The sequence below is a fragment of the Quercus robur genome, chromosome 3 (genome assembly GCF_932294415.1).
Source record: "Quercus robur chromosome 3, dhQueRobu3.1, whole genome shotgun sequence".
NCBI lineage: Eukaryota > Viridiplantae > Streptophyta > Magnoliopsida > Fagales > Fagaceae > Quercus > Quercus robur.
In genome coordinates this window covers 56,531,739-56,548,146 of record NC_065536.1, presented here as the reverse complement: position 1 = coordinate 56,548,146, position 16,408 = coordinate 56,531,739, and the positions used below count along the sequence as shown (strand labels likewise).

General features: G+C 33.4%; 1 protein-coding gene across 2 annotated transcripts in view; it reads left to right on the top strand.

Annotated features, from left to right (window-relative positions):
• Positions 1–10,132, top strand: part of LOC126718492 (probable nucleoredoxin 1) — a 29,276-nt gene extending 19,144 nt beyond the window's left edge. Inside the window, exons 1-4 of one of the 2 annotated variants that reach the window (XM_050420716.1) lie at positions 6,545–6,778; positions 7,945–8,424; positions 8,517–8,996; positions 9,216–10,132. In XM_050420716.1, coding sequence (XP_050276673.1) covers positions 6,659–6,778; positions 7,945–8,424; positions 8,517–8,996; positions 9,216–9,878 — 1,743 coding nt within the window. In that variant the 5' untranslated portion in view covers positions 6,545–6,658 and the 3' untranslated portion in view covers positions 9,879–10,132. Of the gene's footprint in view, positions 1–6,544; positions 6,779–7,944; positions 8,425–8,516; positions 8,997–9,215 lie in introns of those variants that run through there. The other variant, XM_050420717.1, reaches the window with a different exon arrangement.
• The last annotated feature ends 6,276 nt before the right edge of the window (positions 10,133–16,408 follow it).

The window sequence follows — 16,408 nt, the reverse complement described above, 5'->3', positions numbered from 1 at the left end:
TGATAAAGGTATTGTTGATGTTTTCACTAATCCTCAACTTGCTCTTGTTAATAAAATACTTCCTCCAAAATGGTTTACAAAAGTCAAAATTGTTGTTTCTCCTGATTATCATTTCACTATTATTGCTATGATTGATTCTGATGCAGATATGAACTGTATCCAATAAGGGTTGATTCCTTCAAAATATTTTGAAAAATCTACTGAAAGATTGGTTTCTGCTAATAGTTCTCAGATGAAAATTAAGTATGAATTGAATAATGCTCATGTGTGCCATGATAATGTTTGTTTCAAGATTCCTTATGTTCTTGTTAAAAACATGACTGATAAAGTGATTCTTGGTTTGCCTTTTATAAATGCTTTGTATCCTTTTCTTGTTGAACATGATGGAATTACTACTGACCCTTTTGGGCAGAAAGTAAAATTCAAATTTGCTTCAAAATTTGAAATTGACACTAATGCTGCTTCAAACATGATTCATGCTAAAATTAAACATCTTAAATTCCTTCAGCAAGAGGTTAGATACAAGAAAATTGCTGACCAAATTTCTGATAAATTGTTGCAATTCAAAATTGATAGTTTTAAGAAAATGTTGATCGATGATGTTTGCTCTGATGTTCCTAATGCTTTCTGGCACAAGAAGAAACATATTGTTGACTTGCCATATGTTAAAGATTTTGATGAGAAAAATATTCCCACTAAAGCTCGTCCTATTCAAATGAATGTTGAAACTGTTGAATTTTGCAAAAAAGAAATCCATGATTTGTTGTAGAAAAAATTGATTAGGAATAGCAAGTCCCCCTGGTCTTGTTCAGCTTTTTATGTCCAAAAAAATGCTGAGATTGAAAGAGGAACCCCAAGATTAGTCATTAACTACAAACCCTTGAATAAGGTTTTAGAGTGGATTCGGTATCCTATTCCCAATAAGAATGACCTGGTCCATAGGCTAAGTGAAGCAATAGTGTTCTCCAAGTTTGACATGAAATCTGGGTTCTGGCAAATCCAGATTAGTGAGAATGATAGGTACAAAATTGCTTTTACCACTCCTTTTGGACACTATGAGTGGAATGTTATGCCATTTGGTCTTAAGAATGCCCCGAATGAGTTCCAAAACATCATGAATGATATTTTTAATTCCTTCAGTCATTTCACCATTGTTTATATTGATGATGTTCTTATTTACTCTAGCTCTATTGATGAACACTGGAAACATTTGTATTCGTTTCTGGATACTATTAAAAGACATGGTCTTGTTGTCTTTGCTAAGAAAATCAAATTGTTTCAGACCAAATTTTGTTTCCTTGGCTATGACATCTCTGAAGGACAGATTTGTCCTATAGATAGAGCCATCCAATTTGCTGATAAGTTTCCTAATGTTATCATTGATAAAACACAGCTCCAAAGATTTCTGGGGTCATTAAACTATGTTGCTGATTTTTACAAAGACATGAGGAAACAATGTAAACCCTTGTTTGACCGGTTAAGAAGTAATCCCTCTCCTTGGTTTGATGTTCATACTTCTCTTGTTAAACAAATCAAATCTCATGTTAAGACATTGCCTTGTCTTGGTATTCCCACTATTGGTGCTTTCAAAATTGTTGAAACCGATGCCTCTGACATTGGTTATGGTGGCATTCTGAAACAAAGAGTTTCTCCTGGGTCATCGGAACAAATTGTTCGTTTCTATTCTGTTATTTGGAACAATGCACAGTTAAATTATAGTACTATTAAAAAAGAGATTCTATCCATAGTACTATGTATTTCAAAATTTCAAAGTGATTTATTAAATCAAAAGTTTTTGTTACGCATTGATTGCAAAAGTGCTAAATATGTTATTGAAAAAAAATGTTGAAAATATTGCTTCAAAACATATTTTTCTAGATGGCAAGCTATTTTGAGTGTTTTTGATTTTGATATTGAATATATTAAAGGATCTCAAAATGCTATCCCTGATTTCCTTACTAGTGAATTTCTGCAGTGTCCTAATGGCAAGTAGACGGTCGAAAGACAAGACACCTGCCACTGCTGATCTAATTGTTAAAAATGAACCTGTTTCCTCTTTGGACATTGTTAACCATTTTAATCCCCTAGGTACTATTCCTAAGCCTAATTATTCCTCTATTTTAGCCTCACCATATGATCCTTATGCTTTAGCCACTGTTCACCAACCTGTTAAAACTATTTACCCTAATTCTTCCAATGCTTCCCAGTATGTTAGAAAACAATATATCCAAAACCTGTTCTCCGTAGAGCCAAATAGGGCCTCCATTACTAACCCTTTTAGGCTTGCTACTAGTTATTTTCCTCCACAATTTCACTGGATTCTTGAGCATTGCCAAAAGACTGTGCAATACTATTCTGAAATTCTACGTCATGAGAATTCAATTACTATCAAAGCCATAACTGACAAGGCTAATAGTGATAATATTATTTATCACAGTGTTTACTTAAACCACATTATTTCCGAAGAAATGTGGGGCTCCAACCCTGCCGCCACAAGAAGATTACCAAAATTTCCTATTCCCTATTCATATCATGATTATGTTATTGCCTGGTTCAGATTCATTCTCCACCAAAATGAAAACATGTCTCATTCATGGTTTGTTAATTTTGATAAAGATTTTGACTCTGAATTCCCTCTCTAGTTCATCCGCTGGTGGTCCCAATTTGGTTCAATTGTTGAAATATTCCCTGTGCCATTGAAGGATTCTTTCCAAAATTTTGCATTAAGGTTCCACACTGATGATCATGGAGCTAAGTTCACTCCCCTGCTTCATTTTGCTAAGAAATATAAGGTTCCTTGGATTCTAAAATGGCAGTATGTTAAAGAAGGTGATGTTCTCACTCGCTGTTGCTATGTTAAATGTTGGGATAAGTTTGCTCACACCCAATCCATTATTAACAATGTTGCCAGAGATTTCCCTTCCCCAATTGCTTCCCCATTAAGAATCACTACCCCTATGCAAAAAGCTGTGGCTGATGCACCTACTTCCTCATCTGCTAAAAATGTTAAACCACCTGTTAAGACCAAGAAGAAGAGTTCTCCTTTGGATGCAATCCGCAAGGACCCTGATGCTTTATATGCCCTGCTCATTAAAATGGTTAAGGAAGATGAAGCTGCTAATTCAAAAGATGAACGATGCTCTCAAGCCTCTGTTTCAAAAGACCCTTACTACCCTTACAATCAGGAGTGATTTGGTCATGATGATGAAGATGCTGATGACTTAGCAAAAGATTGATTGGAAGTTTGATTCCCCTATTTGTCTGGCCTGCATAACGGCCAAAAATGTTGCAATGTTTACTTTCTGGTCAAATTCTACTGTTTATTTCCACCTTTGATGATGATGTTCTGGAAGAAAGATTCCCCATGTTTCTTGCTGAAAAGAAGATTCTCCCTGATTCAAAGGCTTTTGGTCACACCAAAATCACTTTGGCAAGCTTTTTCTGTTCACTGCACTAATTCACTATTTACTTTTACTATTTGTTGAACTATTCACTCAGACATTTTGCCTATTTAAAGGGGGTTGTCCCTTGAAGTTTTACTAAGGTTTTAGTTCAGATTTCTCTTCCCTTAGAACTCCTTCCCTTAGGAAGCCTTCTTAGAGAGAGAATTCACCATACTTTTACTTCTACTATCTTGTTCACTACAAACCTTGTAATCCTACAAACCTTGTAATTAGAACTAGTTCAAGCTTTGTAACTGTTAACTTGTACTGTTGAGATCTTGTATTCACTACTACTGCAAGTGTTTATCCTACTTTCAATAATAAGTATTTTCAGTTTTATGATCATTGTTCTATTTGTTGCTACCACCACCTTGGACAGATTACCGCCATAACGGACGATTCTATATTGCTTTCATTTACTTTGAATTATTTTCATATATACTTGGCTGGTTTTACCGCCTTATAATTGTTCTTACTTTCAAGTTATTTTCAAGTTACGTACATTACTTTCTTTACAATATTGTTGTGCTTCTGTCTCTTCCCATCAACTGTGCGTCCCTTTTCCCCTTTATATATATATATATATATTAAGGCCATCCAAGTAAACCAACCACCCAACAAAATCGACCGCCAGTGGCTTGATCTAATCCTTTCGTTAGTTGGCTACCGGTCCAGTCTTTTAGAAACTGACTCCAACAGGTCAAGTGGTAGGTGTCCACCGAAACCCAAGCTACCCGACCCAATCGAAAAATGAACCCTTGAATCTACCGGATTCTACCCAGATCTAGCGACTTTTAGACCTTTCACCTCTCAAATTCGGCCATGTTTATCCTTTCTTTGCTTAGATCCGCTGAGATCCGACGATGTTTGATTAGATTTTCTCAAATCTAGCGATATTTTGCATAGATTTGCTTAGATCCGACAATGTTTGGTGTGGATCCAGCGGCATTTGGCTTCGATCTGGCAAGGTTTAGCTTAGATCTACTCAAAATTTGACCGAATTTTTCTCTCCTTTGCTCAGATCCGGCGAAGATCTACCACCACCACCGCTCCATCGGTTCAACCGAATCGACCGGTCATCTGCCAAAGCCTAATCCAACTTAACCCATGGTGGTTGTCGGTTAGTTGCGGGTCGTCACTTCTTCCACCCGATTTGAGCAGGTCGAGTAGTAGGTTGATCTCAAACCTAATCCGACTGACCCATAGACAGCCCTAATTCACACACACACACACTAATGTATGCCCTTAGGACATGCATTAATAAACTATTTTTAAAAATATTTTATTATAAAATAAAAAAGTGACTAACTTTTTTAACAATTTTTTCAATTTTATATATATATATATATATATATATATATATATAGGAATCTAAAACATTTTGAAACAATATACCAAAATAGGCTATTATAAAATATTATGTTCTACTAAATGAACCAAAACAAGTTCCTAAACGGAATTAATAACATTGGTTGACTTCAATTAATTTTGAAGTTATATAATTTTGAAATTAACATTTAACTGAAATGTAAACACGAAAATTTTAAATGTAAATTAAACTAATAAAAAAATATTTTATATATAAAAATATTTTTCTTTTGTTAAGTTAGGAGATTGCGCCTGAAGAACAAGTATTGCCTCCCCTGGGTGACTGGTGATTTTTTAGTCTTTTCTTTTGTCCACTAGAGTTTAGTTTTATTAGCTTTTCTGTCCTCTTTTTTATTTATTTCAAAGTTTCAAAATTTTCATTTTGCTTCCCTAGGTGTGAGCTCATGTGATTAGCTTTCGGAAATGACAAAAAGTAAAGTAAAAAAAAAAAAAAAAAAGTACAAGTGAATATCAGACTTATTAACTTTATTTCTTCTTAAATTTTTTTTTTTTGCCCATTATCTAGGTATAATGGACCAATGGTACATGTTAATGTTTATTTATTCTTTAAAAAAAAGTATTATTATTATGGTGTGTGTATATATATATAATCTGTTCAAACAAACCGGCCACCCGACGAAACTAATGGAACCAACTGCCGGTGGCTTGATTCAATCCCTTTGTCGGTCGGCTATGGGTCTAGTCTCTTAGAAACCGACTTTGATGGGTTGAGTGGCCGATGTCTTCCACCAAAACCCGAGCAACCCGACACGATTGGAAAACAAACCCTTGAATCTATCAGATTCTACTCAGATCTAGCGATTTTAAGACCCTTCACCACTCAAATCCGACCATGTTTGGTATTTCTTCACTTAGATCCGCTCAAATCTGGCGATGTTTGATTAGATTTGCTCAAATCTTACGATGTTTGGCGTAGATTTGCTCAGATTCAGCAATGTCGGGTGTGAATCCGGCGACATTTGGCTTAGATCCGGCAAGGTTTAGCTTAGATCCACTCAAAATTCGGCCGAATCTTTCTCTCCTCTGCTCAGATCCAGTGAAGATCTACCACCACCACCGCTCTATTGATTCAATCAAATCGACTGATCATTTGCCAAAGCCCAATTCGACTCAACCCACGGTGGTTGTTGGTCGGTTGCGGGTCGTCACTTCTTCCACCCGATCTAAGCGAGTCAAATGGCGAGTGGATCTCAAACTCGATCCACCCAACCCATAGACAACCCTAATACACAAAATTTTTAGAACAACCCACAGTTGTTGTTCGAAAAATTTTATTAGAAAATAAAAAAGTGACTAACTTTTTTAATAATTTTTTCAATTATATATATATGAATCTGAAACATTTTGAAATGATATACCAAAATAGGTTGATATAAAATATTTTGTTCCATTGAATAAACCAAAATGAGTTCCTAAACGGAATTAATAACTTTGGTTCACTTTGGTTAATTTTGAAGTTATATAATTTTGAAATTCTCATTTAAAACTAAAAAGAAAACACGAATTTTATCTTATTATCGCGCACGCTTCGCACACACGGATAAGTGAAATAAAATTTGTGATCCTCGTCGAACCGTATAATGACATCACCGTTCCCACGTTGTCCAAGAAGTCTTTGCCTTATCTTTTTCTATTTTTTTCATAAACCAAAATTTTTTTTTGCTTCTGGAACTTTCCTGAGGCCCTATAAATACGAATATTCTTACATATTCTCTCGCAAAGAGTCCAAATAAGCAAGCTTAGGACAATACCATAGCTCATAGCACTCTGCATTTTTCAGTTTACTTTCACACACTTTCCACTAAAACTGTTCAGTGAGATAAAAAATGGCAGATGGTGGTAAAGAAAACGTTACCGAGACTGTGATCAACGACGAAGCTCACGACTTTAGCTCGCTACTCTCTTCTTCTGAGAGAGACTTTCTTGTCCGCAACACTGGCGATCAGGTACTATTTTATTCTGTCAACTTTTTTTTTCATTTAGTGATTATTGATGGGTGTCCTTTTAAAAAAAAAAAAATTTATTTTTACACCTCTCTGTTTGGCTAAGCAAACTGTTTGATGGGCATGTGATGTATTCATCCAACAAAGAAAATTGGTTGATGGGACTTTTCTTGTGATTTTCTCGGGAAAATATGATCTGTGAGAGAGGGAGGGAGAGAGAAGAGTTTATGATGACTTTAATCGCTGGTTTTATTTTCCTATGTAATAAGTAAATATAGCTTATAATCAGTTCATGATTTTGATGCAATACCTTGGTACTTGTCATTTATAATTTAACGAGCACTGATTTCATACTCTTTTTCACTTTTATTTCAAAAAAAATATTGGAATAGTATTGGAGAAATCTGGATTTTTTTTTATTTACTTAGTTCATATATGCCTTGCAGAGCTTTAATTTTTTTTTTACAAAAAAGTTTATGAGCAAGAACTTAACCATGTCTGATCCATGAAATTCTTTTGTGAAGATCTTGGGCTGCATAGTAGACCCCTGTATTTTATAATACTTACTAAGGTTTTTTTTTTTTTTTTTTTTTTCGGGGTTCTTTTTAATTGCAAGTAATTTGAATATTTTGGATAAACTAAGGCTGCTCAATAAAATTAAGATTGTATTTAGGTGAAAATTTTTCCATTAGTAAAGCTATACAGAAAAAATTGTGGCGTTTTTATTTATTTGGTATATGTCAGTACATCCGCATCACATTTTTCAGTTTAGAAGTTACTGTATGTCTCTGGTCCAATTGATAAATAACTTTATAAAACAATGATGTCTGAAAAAACCTATTATAAGTTCGATAAGTTTCTATGGAAAGCAAATTTAACAATGATGAAGCTTTTTAATTGCCAATAGGTAAACTGGGGAGGGGGTTGGGGGAGTTTAAGAAGAAGAGTTGTCAGCTTATTTATCAAAACCTATGGTGAACTCAATGGAGTGTAAGTGGCTGGATGGATGGTGTTAGAATGATTAATTTGTTAAAATTAATTAAAATATCATTTAAACTTGCCTTTTTGATTGTATGAAGTGTTCCATGGACCGTAGTCAAGTATTGTACTAGTATGAATATTAGGGAACGAGTTAAGAGGAAATCATTTCTTGAATTGTGAATTTGCAGGTTAAAATTGAGACCCTGAAGGGGAAGAAGTTGGCATTGTATTTTTCAGCATCATGGTGTGGCCCCTGTCGCCGATTCACCCCAACGTTAATTGAGGTGTACAATGAACTCTCTTCAAAAGGTGATTTTGAGGTCATTTTTGTCTCGGGTGATGAAGATGAGGAGTCCTTCAAAGGGTACTTCTCCAAGATGCCATGGCTTGCAATCCCATTTTCAGATTCAGAGACACGTGATCGCTTGGATGAATTGTTTAAGGTTAGAGGCATACCCCACTGTGTAATCCTTGATGAAGAGGGGAAAGTTGTGAGTGACAATGGAGTTGAGATCATTCGGGAGTATGGAATTGAAGCGTACCCTTTCACACAACAAAAGATCAAAGATTTGAAAGATCAAGAGGAAGCAGACAGGAAGAATCAGTCCTTGAGATCTATCTTGGTATCCCACTCACGTGACTTTGTCATTTCATCTGATGGAAAGAAGGTAAAATTTCATGATGTTGCTTGTTATTTTGTTCATTAACATGAAATATAGTATTCCTCTCCCCTAATCTGTATTTATTCTTGATGTACAAGGTGCCTGTCTCTGAACTTGAAGGAAAGACAGTAGGTCTGTATTTCTCATTATTCGCGTACAAGGCTTGTGATGTTTTTACTCCAAAACTTGATGAGGTTTATGAAAAATTGAAAGCAAAGGGAGAGAACTTTGAGATTGTGTTGATACCACTTGAAGAGGATGAGGAATCATTCAATCAAGGCTTCAAAAGCTTGCATTGGTTTGCACTACCTGTCAAGGACAAGAGCTGTCAAAAGCTGGCTCGGTACTTTGAGCTCGCAGCCCTCCCCACTTTGGTTATTATAGGGCCAGATGGGAAGACTCTTCAATCCAATGTTGCTGAAGCAATTGACGAACATGGGGTTCTGGCATACCCGTTCACGCCAGAAAGGTTCACAGAGCTTGCTGAGGTGGAGAAGGCAAAACAGGAAGCTCAAACCCTGGAGTCAATTTTGGTTTCCGGAGATCAAGATTTTGTGATTGGAAAAGATGGAGTCAAGGTAACCTAAGATTTATTCAATGCTGCAAACTTTATAGTATCTTATGGATTATGTCAGATAATTTGGTCCAAACTGTTGTGATGACGAATGAATTCGTTCCTCCCACTAACAGTGGAAATACTTGTATTTAGTTCTTGGTTTATATGCGATATTCTATGTGGTATGTAGAGAAGTTTGCATCCTGTTAAAATGAATTTGATCACTTGTTTTCCTTTCCAGATTCCAGTAAAAGATTTAGTGGGAAAGAACATCCTACTTTACTTCTCAGCACATTGGTGCCCTCCATGTCGCGCCTTTCTACCAAAACTAATGGATGCATACCACAAGATCAAGGCAAAGGATGATGCCTTTGAAGTGATTTTCATCTCTAGTGACAGGGACCAAGCCTCTTTTGATGAATTCTTTTCAGGAATGCCATGGCTAGCGCTTCCCTTTGGTGATCCTAGGAAGGGATCCTTGAGTCGCACTTTCAAGGTCCGTGGCATTCCCCTGCTTGTAGCCATTGGACCAAGTGGCAAGACTGTCACAAAAGAAGCTCGAGATATTATAATGATTCATGGGGCTGATGCTTATCCTTTTACTGATGAGCGGTTGAAGGAGATTGAGGCAGAAATTGAGGAGTTGGCAAAGGGGTGGCCTGAGAAGTTGAAACACAAACTCCATGAGGAGCATGAGCTTGTGCTTGCTCGTCGTAGGGTTTATAATTGTGATGGGTGTGATGAGAAGGGACAGGTCTGGTCATATTACTGTGATAAGTGTGACTTTGATCTTCATCCAAAGTGTGCCTTGAAAGAAGACAAAGGAGCCAATGATGATTCCAAGGGGGAAGAAAATCCCCACGAAGGATGGAACTGCGATGGAGAAACCTGCGTCAAAGTCTAATAATACCGTATCTTAAATTTGAAATCATTTGATCTTTATTGTCCTTTCCTTTTCCTGAGTCATTTGTTTGTGAGTTGTGATGTAAGTCTTAAGTCTTTAGTTTTTAAGTGTGCTGTTGTGGTAATAATGGGCCTCTCATGTGAATATGGTGCCAGCCTAAAAGTTATTATGCATACTGATGCAAGTGCTAATGGTTTAAGTGAGTTGCCTTTTTGGATACTTTGAAATTTATTTGAATTAATTTTTTGTTTTTTAAGACTTATTTATAATACTCATTTTGTTGTATAATATTTTTATGTTTTACTACAATATTGTTGAATGCTTTGAAAATTAATTTTTTTAAATCATATTTTATATAATAAAAAAAAATTCTCATAGAATTGTTTTCCAAATATTAAGTGAAATTGCTCTATTAATCTAAATATATGAGGTTGGAGCAGTCAAGATTTTCTTGACATTTCTAGGAAACTAATATATTATATTACAGGTAGATTTTATTTTTTAAATTGATTAAATAATTTTGAAATTTATAAATTTAAATTCAAAGTATAAAATATTGTCATATCTTAAAATTTCAAAAATTCAAGTTATTTGGTTCTAAATATTTAGTCATAAATGTTTAGGTAATTATGTTGTATGTTGGCAAATCTTTTTTAGGATTAGATCTTGGGGTCTATGAAGTTCTTTAGACATTGTTTAAGTTGATGCAAGTCAAGATTTAAGAACATACAAGCTGCAAAAATTAAGAGGATGTTTGGTACATGTACTTAAAAACTAAAAATATGTGTTTGAGTGAGTGTACCAAACGGAGCCTAGAATTTAAAATCTGTCAAGCTCAACCGTTTGAGAGAAGCCTTCGATCAATCGAACTGCGAATTTGCAGAATTTTGAGTAAGGTACAATAGCTTGCAAAATGTTTTGGGTTTGAGTCCAACACTACTAGGTATAAAAGAAAAACTCTAATATACGTTTTTCAAGTCTTAAGAGTTACTTTTATGAAATCTGTGAGGTTTTGTATCTTCTGACTTTATCAAGCACCTATCGAAAATTAAATTCATATTGCTACTACCGGTGAAGTAAAGTTGCAGCCAAGTCTTCAACCATCAAGTGTACTAAAGATCAAAACATGAATAGGTGGTTCATGTGAAAACATATCTATATCAAAGAAGTTTGAGGAATTCAAAGCCTAGTTTGGTAACTGTGTTAAATTTACTATGTTATATGTGATGAATGTTTAACCTAAACCTGAATAATTAACCTAAGTAAACTACTTGGCTAATAAATTAGGTTAAACATATTGTGTTTACTAGGAGGTCTAAAACTTGACAGAAACAATCTCCCAAACACTTCAGCAACTACTCAATTTTCACAACCAAATACTGACCCACAAATTTCAGACACCCATTTCATTATCTCAATGAAAGGAAATCATTTGTTAGTAACGACATATAGAGAATGTGATAAAATAAAGAAAAAATGGTTAAAAACATTTCCATTTATAAAGATTTAATGGCCTTTAGCTAGGTGTGAGAGACCGCAAATGGGGTGCTCTCAAAAAAAGAGCTTTGGGTACTTTAAGACACCTCTTTTTTTGGGTAAGTAGTATAGGGTCGTCATTTATTTTTTATAAAAAAATAAGAAAAAAATAAATTCAATTACATGTTCAAAATACTTCAAATGTCATTGATTGAATAAAAAGGTACAATTTTGGTAAATTAACCTTACAATGCTTTGGTCCTAGTTACAATATGTGCAAAAAAATACAAAACTTTGGTCCTAATTACAATCTACCAAAATTAAAAGACAAAACACTAATCTACCTATCCAAAAATCTTAGGCTTTAGGGCTAGGTTATAGAATGGAAAGGTGTTAGGCACCCATTACGTCCAGACAGAGTCTAGTCTTCTAGACTCTAATGACCATTATATACCCTTTTTTATATGATGTTGAATGATATGTTATAACACACATGACAAACACTTGAGAAAATTAATTTAAATAAATTTGCCTTATGGATAATATCATCTTTTAAAGGAAAAATCAAATTTGTTTTTGTAAGAAAAAAAAAAAAATATATATATATATATATATATATATATATATATATATTTATGAGATTTGGTTTGTAAAAATCATATCTATTTCTGTAAGTTAAAAAAAGGGGATTTGATTGGTAAAAATCAGATCTGTTTTTGTAATTTTTTTTTTTTTTTAAAAAAAAGGGGGATTTGATTGGTATAAACCAGATCTGTTTTTGTAAGTTAAAAATAATGGGATTTAATTGGTAAAAATTAGATCTGTTTTTGTAAGTTAAAAAAAAAAAAAAAAAAAAAAGGATTTGATTGTAAAAATCAAATCTGTTTTTATAAGGGGTAAAAAGAAAGAATTTGTTGAGAAAAATTAGATTTGTTTTTGTAAAGGGTAAAAAGAAAAAATTTGTTGAGAAAAACCAAATCTTTTTTTTTGCAAAGTAAATAAAAAAAATAAAAATAAAAAACTTTTAAAAGAGGATTCTCATTCATGAGACAAATTTACTATGCATGCATCACATATTAAAAAGAAAGACTTCAACCTAACGCTTAATTTCTTCTTTGAAATTTCAAAATTTGCAATTTTATCAAGAAGAAAACCTTTTCAAAACAAAAAATTCAGATCTATATTTAATGAAAATACATATTAGTTTTTGTGTTTGAAAAAAAAAATCAAATTTGCATCTAAAGAAGATACAGATCAGTTTTGTGTTTTGAAACAAATTTAGATCTACATCTAAGGAAAATACAGATCTATTTTGTGCTTGAAAAAAAATCATCTAAGGAAGATACAAACCTGTTTTGTGTTTGAAAAAAAATTCAAATTTGCATCTAAGATACAAATTTGTTTTATTTTTAAAAAAAAAAGGTTTTGATGATCATTAACAGATTTTGAAATCAAAAAGAAAAAATTAAAACAAATAATCAATTAAGGAACTTGTCAAAGAAAATTCCAACAAAGTATCTAAGCATAGCAATTATGTATTAAGAACAAGGCACAATAAAACATATGAATCACATTCATGCAACGAACAACAACATACTAATTAATGGAAAGAAGAGAAAAACATAAGACATAATTAAACACCTCTTGCATGAGTGTGCTCTTCAGTAGAAGAATATTTTAGAAATCAAAGAAGTTTTTACCTCTTTGATGGCTAAAATACTTACAAAAAAGAAGTTTTTAATGCAAAAACCTCTAGAACATCTTTAACGTAAGGAGGGCAAAAAAGTTAGAAAAGAAGGGTGCCTAATTCTGATTTTTTTTTCCTCTATTTTATACAGGTTGGGATGCTTAAAAAATAAGCTGAATGAGATCTGATACGAATTGAAACGCGTTCTTATCTCTAAAAATCAAAAAAAGATAAGCTTTATCTCAATCAGGAAGCACCCAGACCGGGCTGAGTGTTTGGGCTAATCGGCACTCCAAGAGTGCCGACAGGCCCTCTTAGGTGCCAAACCCGTGTTTGAGTTTGAGTTTTAGTCCAATCTGGACTCCTTTCTTGAGAATTTTTTAGCCAAAAATTGCACATAGATGCGTTTTTAATCCGTATTCTAAAAATTAATCAATTTTCTTGATATTCAGGTCTTTGAAGTGATAATTATCTTGTAGATAAATATTCTAAAAAGACTTGATTATCCACAACTTCTTTGTTATCTAATTATCCACTTTATTCCCATGCAAGTAAGCATATTTTTGACACTAACCAACAACCAATCACAAAATTATTTAATTAATTTTTATTATTTAACCAATCAAAATTAATTTAAATTAATTATGCATGATTGGCTCCACTCAAACAAAATGCATGCAGACCGTGAAAACTTGATCTTGTGATATCTTTCAATCCGATGGTCCGATTTGGGAATCAGGCATACCATCGTGATCGTTAGAATCTCAAGATCATTTTTATGATATGCAATGAATGAATTAATGCGTGTAATGCAATCTTAAATGTTGGGTATATGAATGGTCATCTAGCCATTTTCTAAGATTAAATTATGGGTGCAAAATCGAGTGTCTACACTAGGCTTTCATATAAAAAAAAAAAAAATAACATGAAAAACACTTTTAAATCATCATTGACTTTAACTAAAATAACATGAAAAACACTTTTAAATCATCATTGACTTTAACTTTTATCATCATAGCACATACAGTGACGGCTCTAGAAATTTTTTTTAGGGTGGTCACTAAGAAATTTAAATTGCCACAATATTTTTATTGCTACAATTTTTTAAAGAAAAATGAAATTAGAAATTATTTTTATTGAATAGGTTGAACGAGTTACAAATTTTATCTTTTTGTTTTATAATAGGCTTTTTGTTGAATAATTTTTTCATTTGTTGTTATTTGGTCTTGTCTTGTTCTTGTTTGGTTTATGTTTGTTGTTATTTGAATTAATATTTATTGTTGTTATTTAAGCTTAAAAAAAAAAAAGGATTAAGAATTATGTTTGGAGGTAGAATTAATTTTGGAATAATGCTACGTCCACAACATTTTTACAATAAATTTTATGCAAAAAGCTGTTATTAGTGGGTAAAAAAATAATATTAGTATTTGGCCCAAATAAGAATCAGTAACAGCTTGCTACATTAGATTTGCGGTAAAATTATTGTAAAAATGTTGTGAATATAGTAGCACTACTCTTATTTTTGTTAAACTCAAATTTTTGTAATTCTCAAGTCAAGGTGTTCAAAATTTTTATTAGGATAGTTACAATAGGTTAGTTTAGCATATAACATTTTTTTAGCAAGTATATATATACATTTTTTTGCAAGTCAGGGTAATCCGGTGACCACCCTAGCTTGCAAGTAGAGCCGCCACTGAGCTCATATCGATATTGCACTAAATAGTAGTAAAAAATTACAAAGAAAACTAAAAATTATGAGTTCTAAAACATAATAATAAAAAATAAAAATAAAAAAAAACTAACCTCATCAATATTAATTAGAATGTTTCTTTCAATTTCTCTTTTTTTTTTCTAAAAAAAAATACAACTATTGTTTTTCCACGCCAAACACCTAAAGACCCAAAGACAATCACATCCTGTACATAACACCACTAAGGCATGGGAGACTGTATAAGTAGTTGAATTTAGACCTTACATGTGGAACGGCTGTGAGCAAAGGAAGAGGAAGCGTTGGCTAAGGGATTTTGTCTTGGTCCATGCTAAAGGAGTGACTGCATTGGGAAAAAAGTAAGATTTGCACCTGACATCTCAAACACTCATAAAAAGGGAGATAGTGACTTTTTAAGATCAGAAGCTGTGAGAATAGCCCTTATTGGTTGAATGCATGTTGGACCACATCAGAGACATGTGTATCAATCATGGTACTCCTAATGTCCCTCTCAATGTCCAAGACTTGTTTCCCAAGCAATGGCAAGGTCACCTACCCATGAGTCCCAGTGTCACATTGGCACAATTCCTATCCTCTAGTCAGCAGATAACATCACAGCTGTGAAAAGGTCCGAAATAGAGAAATGATGACTTGACACCTGTCTTTGTACTCAGCCATATTCCTCAGAGTATAAGAGGAACATGCAGCTGTATTGTAAGGCAAAAATCCAAGTAGATATTGTTAGAAGAGAGTAGAGAGTTAGTAGGAGGGAGGAACAACCTTGTTGTAAGAAATTGATCTCTTTTCATACATAATACACTCTGAACAGAGCAAGAACATTACATTCTTGCTCAAACCGTGGTTTTTCATCCCTTCTCTAGGGTTTTCCACATACACCTTGTGTTTCTTTCATCATCGGTTCCTTTTTCTTGTTTAAATGTGTGTCTTTTTTCATGTCCTACCATCACTTTCTTCTTCTTGTTTGAGTGTCATGTCAAAGCTAGCATCTTGTCAAGCTTTCTCATGTAGATGTACTGTTAGATAATTTATTTTAGTTTCCTATATAAGCTTAAATCTAACTTGTACATACACATCCTTTGTAGAACCCACACCTCAACATCAAAACAATAAAGCAAAGTCGTCACTCAATAAAAAAAAGTAGGCCTTCTTCCTTGGTTATAGCCAACTCATACAAGTTACGATAAGATGAGACAATGAAGTTGGAGCTAAATAGGTGTCACTGAAAGGTGAAAGATATATGACATCATTCTTGGTTGGGATATATTTGAGATGGGATGGCATGAAGGGTTGTGAGAATGTATATATAAAGGAGTATAAGTGTAAGAGGTTTTTAGCTTGAAACATTGAACCAAAGAAAACAAAGAGTCTTATAAAGAATCCTTATTCTTTAATAGGAAAAGTCTTGAATTATTGAACCAAAGAAACCAAAAAGTCTTTATTTATTTTTATTCTTATCTTGTGGCTTTAAAGATTATTTCAATTTTTTTTTTCAAATAGTGTCATATGGTAGAACCTCATACTCTCTCACATGAGATCTCTGTTTATATATAAACATATATATATATATATATATATATATATATATATACACACATGTATATCAATGATTGATTGATTATTACTATATATTTTAAACCC